This window comes from Piliocolobus tephrosceles, chromosome 17 (genome assembly GCF_002776525.5).
Source record: "Piliocolobus tephrosceles isolate RC106 chromosome 17, ASM277652v3, whole genome shotgun sequence".
NCBI lineage: Eukaryota > Metazoa > Chordata > Mammalia > Primates > Cercopithecidae > Piliocolobus > Piliocolobus tephrosceles.
The window spans coordinates 74,719,713-74,730,906 of NC_045450.1; the positions used below are offsets into that span (position 1 = coordinate 74,719,713).

The 11,194-nt window shown below is 57.6% G+C and overlaps 2 protein-coding genes across 3 annotated transcripts in view; one reads left to right on the plus strand and one right to left on the minus strand.

The window, feature by feature from the left end:
• The window catches only part of LOC111553857 (AFG3-like protein 1), a 30,015-nt gene extending 25,959 nt beyond the window's left edge, over positions 1 to 4,056 (plus strand). Inside the window, 6 exon segments of the mRNA XM_026447365.1 lie at positions 2,113 to 2,228; positions 2,738 to 2,938; positions 3,017 to 3,211; positions 3,350 to 3,463; positions 3,465 to 3,541; positions 3,543 to 4,056. Coding sequence (XP_026303150.1) covers positions 2,113 to 2,228; positions 2,738 to 2,938; positions 3,017 to 3,211; positions 3,350 to 3,463; positions 3,465 to 3,541; positions 3,543 to 3,672 — 833 coding nt within the window. The 3' untranslated portion in view covers positions 3,673 to 4,056.
• Positions 4,057 to 6,665: 2,609 nt separating this feature from the next.
• The window catches only part of DBNDD1 (dysbindin domain containing 1), a 14,405-nt gene continuing 9,876 nt past the window's right edge, over positions 6,666 to 11,194 (minus strand). For both annotated transcript variants that reach the window (XM_031934406.1, XM_023228962.2), the window contains exons 2-4: positions 10,098 to 10,244; positions 9,597 to 9,737; positions 6,666 to 8,295 (exon numbers count right to left, since the gene is read on the minus strand). In XM_031934406.1, the coding sequence (XP_031790266.1) occupies positions 8,138 to 8,295; positions 9,597 to 9,669 (231 nt within the window). In that variant the 5' untranslated portion in view covers positions 9,670 to 9,737; positions 10,098 to 10,244 and the 3' untranslated portion in view covers positions 6,666 to 8,137. The remainder of the gene's footprint in view (positions 8,296 to 9,596; positions 9,738 to 10,097; positions 10,245 to 11,194) is intronic.

An 11,194-nucleotide genomic window follows, 5' to 3' on the forward strand; every position in this document is an offset into this window, starting at 1 on the left:
CTAAAAAAATACAAAAAACTAGCCGGGCGAGGTGGCGGGCGCCTGTAGTCCCAGCTACTCGGGAGGCTAGTTTTTTGTATTTTTTTAGTAGAGACGGGGTTTCACCGTGTTAGCCAGGATGGTCTCGATCTCCTGACCTCGTGATCCGCCCGTCTCGGCCTCCCAAAGTGCTGGGATTACAGGCTTGAGCCACCGCGCCCGGCCAGGAACCAATTTTCTAAACCAACATATGGGACTTGGGATCTACCAATAGCTTTCATGCCCCTTCTGGGAGCAACATTTAGAAATTGAAAGGGATAAGCCTTCCAGGCCATCAGAGGCCCAAGGAAGCATATTAGAACCAGGTTTGAATGCCTACTGTGGAGGGCAAAGGAGCTTTCTTCCCTGAAGGGAACGGATGAGATTTCCTGGGAAAAGCCTCCTGGAAGCTGTAGGGAACTTCCCAAGCCTCCTCAGGACAGTACTGTTGTGAAAGGAGTGAACAAAGTGAATTTCCTTTTTTTTTTTTTTTTTTTTTTTTGAGACGGAGTTTAACACTTGTTGCCCAGGCTGGAGTGCAGTGGCATGATCTCGGCTCACTGCAACCTCTGCCTCCCGGGTTCAAGTGATTCTCCTGCCTCATCCAGAGTAGCTGGGATTACAGTCACATAGCACCACACCTGGCTAATTTTTGTATTTTTAGTAGAGATGGGGTTTCACCATTTTGGTCAGGCTCGTCTTGAACTCCTGACCTCAGGTGATCTGCCCGCCTCGACCTCCCAAAGTGTTGGGATTACAGGTGTGAGCCCCTGTGCCCAGCCTTACAGTGCATTTTCTTCAGCTTGGTGGGGAGCGGTATCCATCTGTCTTCAGCTCAGCAGACTGTAGAGTGGGCCGGGTCACACAGCCTCCTGCAGCTAGGCCAGCTTGGGGAACTGGAGTCAGCTGTGAGGAAGGGTCTCCTGAAGCTGCCAGACCAGGCAGTGCCAACACGGCCTTGCTTGGCCTGGCGCTCCCTGGTGCAGTTCTGAGGCTGGAGAATAGGGAAGTGGCCAGTAGCCATCCTTCATGGTCCACCCCAAGCTGTGAGAGCTGACGTTGGTCAGGTGGAAGAGTGTTCTAGCTGCTGCTGCTTTATGTAACCATTTATTGAAGTATAATATACATAAAGTACTTATGATACTGAGTATCTCAAAGCAAACACCAAAGCTGCTGCTTTTTTTTTTTTTTTTTTTGAAGTGGAGTGTTGGGATCTTGCTCTGTCTCCCAGGCTGGAGTACAGTGGTGCGATCTCGGCTCACTGCAAGCTCTGCCTGCTGGGCTCAAGCAATTCTCCTGCCTCAGCCCCCCAAGTAGCTGGGACTACAGGCACACACCGCCACGTCCAGCTAGTTTTTTGTCTTTTTAGTAGAGATGGGGTTTCACTGTGTTAGCCAGGATGGTCTCGAACTCCTGACCTTGTGATCTGCCTGCCTCGGCCTCTCAAAATGTTGGGATTGCAGGCGTGAGCCACCACGCCCGGCCCAAAGTTGCTTATTTTTATTTAACTTAAAAAAATTAAAAAAATTTTTTAGAGAGAGGGGGTCTTGCTATGTAGCCCAGGCTGGTCTCGATCTCCTGAGTTCAAGTGTTTCTCCAACCTTGGCCTCCACAAAGTTCTGGGATTCCAGGTGTGGTCACCATGTCCTGCCACCAAAGCCTCCTGAGAGCTGTCCTGGTGTGATGAGAGGGGTCTGGGGAGGGCTGGCTGTGCCATCTATGCTTTTCCTTTGTCCTGTTACCTGTCGGTACACTGGGCTGTTAGGGCACTGAAATCATCCCTCTCTGTCCTGTCATGCTGTGCTGTCATTTTTAGTCAAACCAGAGGATATGGTGGCTTTCTGTGTTTCACATGCAGCTGTTCCCATTGGCTTCAAATGGGCCTGTTTTAAGGCTTTGTGTGAGGTGTGTGGGATGTGGGTTTCACTGCAAAGCAGAAGGCAGCATGGAGCTGGGCTTGGCCTCTGCTGTCTGGTATAGACAAGCCTGGGGATCAGGTGTAGCTGCAGACACGGCTGGGCGCAGAGGGAGGGACCTCATTTCCCAGCCACCTATTCCTGCCCTGCCTCACTCCCCTGGGAATGTGATGTGTAGGTCTTGAGAAGAAGACCCAGGTCCTGCAGCCTAGTGAAAAGACAACTGTGGCCTACCACGAGGCCGGACACGTGGTGGTGGGCTGGTTCCTGGAGCACGTGGACCCCCTGCTGAAGGTTGGTCTTCCCACCATGAGTGAGTCTGCCCGGCAGGCTGGGCCTGGAATCTCTGCGCCAACCTGTGGCCATGTGGGCCTGGTACATTCAAGGGTTGGCCGTTTAACTTTTTAAGGAATATACTGCTCTAGAATTTGTCAAAAGATCCCTTTGGGGTGGGAAGGAAGAGCACTGGGTTCCAAATGGGGCCTCGGCCATGCGACTCGAGGGAGCAGCCTCAGTGTTAAACCCACCTCACTCCTGAGCTCTGGGTTCGACCATTGGCCCCTCCAGAGCCTCTGCAGGGCAGGCAGAGCAGAGGTGGTTTCCATGTGAAGCTCCCAAAGGCGGGTGCACTTCTCGGGGCATCCCCATGGTGTACGGGGGGCCTGGGTCAGGCTCTGTTCTCACGTTCCAGTGAAAGGACCTGTGGTCAGAGCTAGGGTCAGGTGGCCTGGCCGCTCCAGGGTGGCTCCTGGAGGAAGCGGGGACAGTGTTTGGGGTGACGAGGGCATGGGTCCTGTCCTCAGGTGTCCATCATCCCCCGGGGCTCGGGGCTCGGCTATGCACAGTACCTGCCCCGGGAGCAGCACCTCTACACCCGGGAGCAGCTCTTCGACCGCATGTGCATGATGCTCGGGGGCCGGGTGGCCGAGCAGCTGTGCTTCGGGCAGATCAGTACGGGGGCTCAGGACGACCTGAGGAAGGTCACCCAGAGTGCGTATGCCCAGGTAAGGGTGGGCGTCCCCCAGCGCGGGCTGCAGGAGGCTATGTTGGGCGCAGGCTCATCCTGGGTTCCGCACTTGCAGATTGTGCAGTTTGGGATGAGTGAGAAGCTGGGCCAGGTGTCCTTCGACTTTCCCCGACAAGGCGAGGCCCCAGTGGAGAAGCCGTACAGCGAGGCAACCGCCCAGCTCATCGACGAGGAGGTCCGGTGCCTCATCAGCGCCGCCTACAAGCGCACCCTGGACCTGCTGACACAGTGCCGGGAGCATGTGGAGAAGGTGAGTGTGGCTTCTGCCCAGACGGGTCGTGGGTCCCATGTTGGGTCATGGTCAGGCCACACCCATCCTCGAGCTTGCTTAGGTTTGGTCTGTGAGCATGTCCTCAGAGCTGTCTGACAGGTGGGCCGTTGTTTCCAGGTGGGCCAGCGGCTCCTAGAGAAGGAAGTGCTGGAGAAGGCAGACATGGTGGAGCTGCTGGGCCCTCGGCCCTTCGCAGAGAAGTCTACGTATGAGGAGTTTGTAGAAGGCATTGGGCAGCCTGGAGGAGGACACGTCCCTACCCGAGGGGCTGAAGGGTTGGAACCAGGGACAGGAGGAGGAGGACATGGAGCAGCCTGTGCAGGGGAGCTCTGCGTAGCCTGTGGTGGTGCCTGCACCTGCTGCTGGGTGGAATTCAGGTGACTGCCACTTACTTGGGGCCTTTGCAAAGCAGCTGTGGAATCTCACCCAAAACAAATTAAAACGTGACAACTGTGAACGGGCGTTTTAGATCAGGGTGCTCTGAGCCACATGCAGGGAGTGGGAGTGGGCAGAGGGGGTACCCTGAGTCCCTGGGTCCTGCTGCTGGAGAACAGTCGGGTCCAGGGTTAGATGGGAGAGGCCTCAGGGCTCTGGCCCCTGTGGTGCTGAGGCAGGCATGAGTGTAGCTTCAAGAGGGACTTGCGTGGGGCACCTTCTGTGGAGGCGTGTTGATGTGGTCATAAAGTCACTCAGAGGAGCCTGGGTCCAGTACAGAAACCCTCAGGGTTTGGTAGAATTCAGAAAAGGAGAGCATCAGCCAGGTATCAAGGGTGAGTCAGGTTTCTAAAGCAGCTGTTTGGATTGGTGGAAGCTGATCTGTTTTTTTTTTTTTTTTTTTGAGACGGAGTCTCGCTCTGTCGCCCGGGCTAGAGTGCAGTGGCCGGATCTCAGCTCACTGCAAGCTCCACCTCCCGGGTTGACGCCATTCTCCTGCCTCAGCCTCCTGCGTAGCTGGGACTACAGGCGCCCGCCACCTCGCCTGGCTAGATTTTTGTATTTTTTAGTAGAGACGGGGTTTCACCATGTTAGCCAGGATGGTCTCGATCTCCTGACCTCGTGATCCGCCCGTCTCGGCCCCCCAAAGTGCTGGGATTACAGGCTTGAGCCACCGTGCCTGGTGCTGATCTGTTGATCTGTCCTTAAAAAGGATTAAAAAGGAAAGTCCACACCACCCACAGGTGCGTGGCTGAGGGAGGAGGAGGAGCTGTGGGGCCTTACATCTGGGTTCCTCATCGGGGCATCCCCCCAACCCCCACCTGCACCTTGGCTCCGTGCCAGCACTGCTCTGAGTGTGAGGGACTTGAGTTGCTTAAAAAACCTGGCCCCTGTCCTTGGGTGGAGGTGCTCTCACTGCAGGATGTATCTGGGTCATCAGTTTGGTTCCTGTGATCCCTTTTTGTTGGAGTCCTGGAGGGGGAAGCTCTGCAGGGCCCCAGCCGGCTCAGGGGTGTTTGTGGAGAGGCTGTGGTCTGAAGCCTCAGCACGTGGCTGCCTCTGACCCTAGTGCCTGTTCATGAACCCTTTTCCTGGGGTTAGGTAGCTCCTAATTTTTATTAGGAAGGCCCCTTCTGGGCTCTGAGCTCCAGGCCCTTTGGTGCCTTGAACTGAGGGAGGCTTTGCTTTTTCTTATCTGGGGTGTGTGGGACTCGGTGAGGATGCCCCTTGCGCTGTCTCCAGCACATGACCTACCTCCGGGACTCACTGGGGTCAGCAACCGCAGGGCAGTGTCAGCCTCAGCCACTGCCTTGGGGTGGGTGGATGCGTGTCTAGGTCACCTGGGATGGGACCTGGGGGATGCCCATTTGCACATGTCCTGGGTGAGCGGCCGTAGGAGGAGGCCCTGCTTGTGGGTCACCTGGGATGGGACCTGGGGAAGACACCCTTTTGCAGATGTCCTGGGTGAGCAGCTGGAGGAGGAGGCCCTGCTTGCTGTCCTGGGACTATTTGCTCTTAGCCTCTCTCTCGACCTAGGCCAGATCAGACACTGGGGCTTTGTAGTACATTTTATAAATTGCTTGTTACGTTGGCCTTGGAGCCTCAAAAATATAATTTCCAACTGGGGGTGAACACGTTCAACTTTTGCTGTTTGTAAAATGCGTATCATTGGACTCAACAACTCTCCAGCACTCAACCTTCATCATGGCATCCACCAGACCCAGAGTAGCTGAGCCACTTGGGGTCCGGTTGGGGCCTGGTCTCAGGTCCCTCAGATGGAGGTGGGGGTGCTTCCTCAACCCCACCCTTCCCCGGTGACATCGTGGCATCTGGTGGCCTCCAGGATGCAGGGTGGTCATGGGCTCATGGCTCCAGCCCCACTGTGGTTCCCTCCAACACCCCTGGGAGAGCCTGGGTGTCCATTTCGTCACCTCCCAGCCGGCTGCACATGCCTGGGGTCCTTCATGATGATGTGGGTGTGGGATCCTTGTGCCTCCCCTACCGGGCTGTTCCCTCCAGACCTGTCTCCTCGGCGCCCGCATTCACCCTCACCTCTTCAGGGCTGTCACGCGCCTTCCCCTCAGCCTTCCTGCATGTGTCCTTCATAAGCTGTTCCTTATGTCAATCAGGAGTCGTCTCAGCCCCTGAATCAGACACCATTTTCCACGGCCTTTTCCCTGCTGTCCTGGGCGTGACCCGCAGTTTGCCTCATCAGCCTGTCGATGGTGGCTCAGCTGCACCTTTGCTGAGAAGCTCCACCGGCCAGAGTGACACCTGCCGGTGCTGCTGTCTGTGCTGTGGCAGTCTGTGCACCCTGCGGGGACACGAGCCTTCAGCCTCTGTATTTCTCAGCCTGCCTGCCTCCCTCCCTCTGCCAGAAGGGAAGGTGGAATGGGGTGGATTGCGTGTACCTGCCGGTAGCTGTGCACCCTTTCCAGAAGGTACGTCACTGACGGAGGCCGTTTTCTGGGTCCATGGTCGTAGGACACCCGACTGAGAATTTTCATGTATGGGAGGCCCCAGGCTTCTCCCCTCAGAGCCCAGCACGGAAACACACAGAGACCCATGGGTCTGGCAGAAGGGAGGTCAGTCCTGGCCAGGCTCTGTGGCCATCTCATTTCATGAGTAGTGACAGTGGACAGGAGTTTTGGCCTCATCTGGTGCCTCCCCATGACCAGTGCCAGTGGCCTCTGGGACAGGAATGTGTTGAGAGCGACTCCTTTGCTGGGGAGTGACTCCCTCCCCTGGCCCGGGCCACCTTTACCAACACGTGGGGCATGACTTTCACTTCCTTAATGATTCCTTCTGTTGTGTAACTTTGGGACTAGAAATCCAGGACACTCATCCCCCAAATGTGACCCAAGTGAGCACAGCAGAGCCCCTGGGCTGCTGCAGCCGGAGAATGATCAGGGCATGGAGCCCAGGACAGCTCAGCCCACACCCCCAGCAGGCACCTCATGCACTCTGGTGTTGGAAAGGAAGAGACTGTGACCAGGCCTTTGAATGCGTAGTGATGCTTTAATCCCACTGTTTGCAAACGAGCTCTGTGGAAGCTCAGCAGGAAGGATGGAAATGGGGAGGAAGACCCTGGCGGGTGGAGGTGTGGCCAGGGACATAGGCTGCCTTTATGGGACTGAAAGAGAAAGCTGCTGGGCTCTGTGTGACTGGAAACCAGGGAAGGAGACCTGGCTGAGGCAGGATTGCCAGCAGTGCTGAGAGGCAGCGGGTGGCTCAGAAGTGGGAGCAGGTGCCGCCTCTAAAGTCCCGTACACAGAAGGAGCTGAAGGCATGCCTGGGGCATCTCCAAAGCTCTACTGACAGTGAAGGCCAGGAGCTGGTTTTCCTTCCCCAGAAGCGTGCTCATGGGAAATGGGGCCGGGGCAGGTTGGCTTGCGGATGGAAAGTAAGCGTACGCTTTCGTATTACACTCATTCTTTGACTTGCTGTCAGGCAGGAAGCCCATTCTGTGAGCTTCAGCATATAAGCATTGGGAGGGCATGAGCTGGGGCCCCCAGACACCCCAGAGCAGAGGAGCAGGGCCTGTCAGCCTCCTCTGCTGCTGCCGGACACAGACCCACGGGTCCCATGGGCCCCAAACCTGCCCAGCAAGTTTAAGGGCTGTGGGCAGGCCGTGTAACCGGGCAATGGGATGGGAGCAGAAATGAGGATGTGGCCTCATAGTGGGTGCAGGACAGGGAGACGGTGAACCCCTCCCTGAGCCGAGAGCATTCCAGGAGGTGTCACCAAGTTTCTGAGGCAGTCTGGTGATATTTGGTGTTCTTAGCTAAGGAGGGAATGGACTTGCCTGTCACGCAGGGACCAAGAGAAGCAGGTGCAGGTCTTAGAGCTGAGCCTTGGGGAGGGGACCCTAGTGAGACAGTGCCTCATGGAGTAGAAGGGGCAGGATGGAAATCAAGGTGGGAATTTTGGGGCCGCTCCTCCATGTGCTTTGCTGGACAGCACATTGTCCCATTAGCCACTACCAAACCTGCCTCTGGCTTCTGAGCTTGGTAGCACAGGTAAGCGCGGAGGTTGGAGCACCCCCCGGAGTTCCTGGAGTGGCTGTCACAGGCCTGGGTCCCCCTCATCCCAGGGCCGCCATGGGCCACTCCACTCCTCACCACATTCCCGGCAGTGACTCTGACGCTGTCTTCCTGACTCAGGGCCCAGGAACAAGCTGGACGTAAGGCCACTGGGCTGTGCTTGTGCTGGGGCTCCCAGAGGCATCCAGGGGCCCCATGTGTCCCCCAGGAAAGCCGGCTGGTCTCCACGTGAAGCTAAGACCCGTGCCCAACAGACAAGGCAGGCCTTGGGGCTGGCAGGGAGCTGCCCCCAGGGTGTGTGTCAGGAGGTGACGGCTGGAGCCTCGTGGGGGTGCGAAGTGTGTCTGCTGGGTGAGGACTGCCCAGATCTGCCATCATGGTGTTCTGACTCCAGCCCTGCAGGAGCTGGAGGGCAGGCGGAGATGGCCTAGTCCTCCTGGGGCCTCTCCACGGTGAGAAACGTGTCCAGGACTGTGGCCTGCCGCTCAGGGTCACCTAGGGGCTGCTTCTCACGGCTCTGCTCAGCCCTTGTCCTCGTCCAGGAAGGGGAGCGCAGGCAGCCAGCCCGGGGCAGCGGGTGCAGACCTAGGGGGATGCGGGCAGGGCAGCTCAGTGTGGCCGAGAGGCCTGGGTGAATGCAGGAGGGCTTCAGGTCCCGCTGGCCTCCTGGGCCACTCCTGCCCATGCTCTGCACCGGCCCCTGTGCCTGGCATGCACATCGGCCCCCACCACACACGCCCCACCAGAGAGGTGGACATCGTGGTCTGGGTGGGGCCTGGATGGGGCCTTGTCTGGTGCTCCCCAGAGTCACTACACCCTAGGCTGAGCCTCTCCTGCGTGGTCAAGTGACCCAGGTGGGGCCTCCCCAAACCACCCCCTGGCAGGTGTCCCAGCTCAGCCAACCACTCCCGTGAGCCCTGCAGGCCTCTGGGAGCCTCTGCCCCATCATGGGCCTTGTGTCTCCGCGGTGCGGGCTCTGTGGGGCTGCGGTCTGAGCCCCTCACTCGCACTCCACCTCCGCAGCCACAGTAGACATGCCTGGGCTCACGGGCTGGGTGGGAAGAGTTGCCACCAACATGGAGGTGGTGGGAACTGGCCAGGGTCAGGCAGTGGCCGTGTCCTGGAGGTGAGCTGGGGGCTGACTCACCAGGCCCCATTCCCTCCCACACACCTGGGGCTGCAGCAGCCCAGGACACACAGGCCAACACCCCTTCCTGACACCTCCAGGAACCAGGGGAGCAGCTGGCCGCTGGCAGGATTCACAGTGGGGCTGGTCCTTTCAATGAGGTCCTGGGTGGTCTGGGGGGCGGGGAAGCAGAGGCCGGGCCCAACTGTCCCATGCAGGGAAGGCTCAGCCCGATGCTCTCAGTTATCACTGAAGTTCACACAGGTCACGTCACTGTCCTTCACTGGTCACTGTCAGAAGAGACTAAGGACACGCTGTCGCAGCCTCAGTGGTGAGTCCTGTGCTCTGGTCATGCTGAGCACGTGGCTGTGCCAGGGGCCCTGCTCGCACGCAGTGAGGACACTGGAGCTGCCTTGAGGCCAATGGCAACGCTCCATGGGAATCAGAGGAAGTTAGTGAGCTGAGGAGGGGCCCGGGCTGGTGATCACCCCCACCTTTCGTTCTTGGCCCAATTTGTGATGAAAATTCACGTTCATTAAATTCTGCTTTTGAGGGGACAGTGGCTTTAGCCTTCTGTTGCTCACTTGAAAAGTAAAGTTTTAAGCAGCTGTGATGGGGAAATTGCTTCAAGTTGGGCAAATAGCAGCATGGTGAAATGAAGTGGTGACGGATTCTTGCTAAAACACACGCACACCTCCCAGGACTTCCCAAGGGGCCTCAGCCCACCACGCACACCTCCCAGCCCCGATGCCGGCCTCACCTGCTGGGGACTCGGTGTTGAGGTTCTCATCGTCCGAGTCAGCAAAGACCTCGGCCAGCTCCTGGTCGGACATGTCCGTCAGCTCAGTGAGGTCCAGGAGGTCGAAGTGGACCTCCAGAGAGGAGACACTGCTCAGAGGCTCTGAGGGCAGAGAGGGTACGGTCAGCCCTCAGGCCCTCCCACAAGGCTGCTTAGAGCCCTGGGGGTCTAGGAGAGTGTCCGCTGTGTCCTCCCACAAGGCTGTGGGTGAACCACAGCTTCCCGCAAAGCCCAGCACCATCAGGATCTGATGGGTGTTGCGTATACTCATGACTAGAAGGCTTTCACTTGACAGATGGTGCAGGTGAGGCCCAGGGAACCAAAGCTGCAAGAGTCTAGTGCACAGCGCTGGACCCAGAGCCCCCAGGGAGTGTTTGGACAGGAGGTGGACCCTGCTGCCTTGTCTCCTGGGGGAGCTCACGGGGTCCTCATAGAGTGCACTGGGCAGGGAGCAGTACTCACGCCTCCTCTCTGTGACCTGCAGGAGCCCCGGTGCTGGTATGGGGATGCCCCCCACCTCCTCCTCCACAGGCGTGTGGCCATTGTCCCCTGTCCCGTGGGCTGGGACGCCCAGCGCAGCCTGCAGCACCTCAGCCTCCTTAACGATCTCTGCATCCAAAGACACAGGGTGTCACCTTGAGACCCACAGGGCTCCCACATCCCCCCAGGACGTGGGGCTGGGTGTGAGGACTTGGCACATCCAGTCCTTTGAAACTCTGGGCAGTGACCAGCAGGTGATGGGATGGCTGGGCTTGTGACCTCATGCCTGGACCCCAGACAAGGGGTTGGGGGGCTTCAAGGAGGCTGCCCCTTCCCCTTGGGCCCTGGCCTCCCCTAGTGAACAAGGACTCTGAGGTCCAGATCACCCTTGGTACTCAAGCACCCGTGAAAGCAACACCATGGAGGCCTGGAAGTTCCACCAGGGCCCGCGTGGCTCATCCCAGTGCTGTCCTGGCCTCTGAGTTCTGGCTCAGCCCAGCGTCCCCTGAAGGATCGTCCCTGAGTTTCCATGCCCAGCCTCTTGGTCCCCTTCAAACCAGAACAGCCCCTCTCCACTGTTCCTTTTAAAAACCGATGCTGTGTTTGAGTTCAGAATAACACATTCTCATTAAATGAAAGTTAGAAACCAGGAGGGATAGGCAGGCCTGCCATTCTGTGATCACTTGGCCACCAACCACGCCTCACAGTCGAGCAAATATTCTTCCAGGTTTTTCCTTTTTTTTTTTTTTTTTGAGATGGAGTCTCTCTCTCTCTCACCCAGGCTGGAGTGCGGTGGCGCAGTCTCAGCTCACTGCAACCTCTGCCCCCTGGGTTTGAGCGATTCTCCTGCCTCATCCGCCTGAGTAGCTGGGATTACAGGCATGCACCACCATGCCCGGCTAATTTTTGTATTTTTAGTAGAGACGGGGTTTCACCATGTTGGCCAGGCTGGACTTCTGACCTCAGGTGATCCATCTGCCTCGGCCTCCCAAAGTGCTAGGATCACAAGGTGTGAGCCACCAAGCCTGGCCTCATTTTTTCACAAACGTAACTGTTCCTTTTTTTTTTTTTTTTTTTTT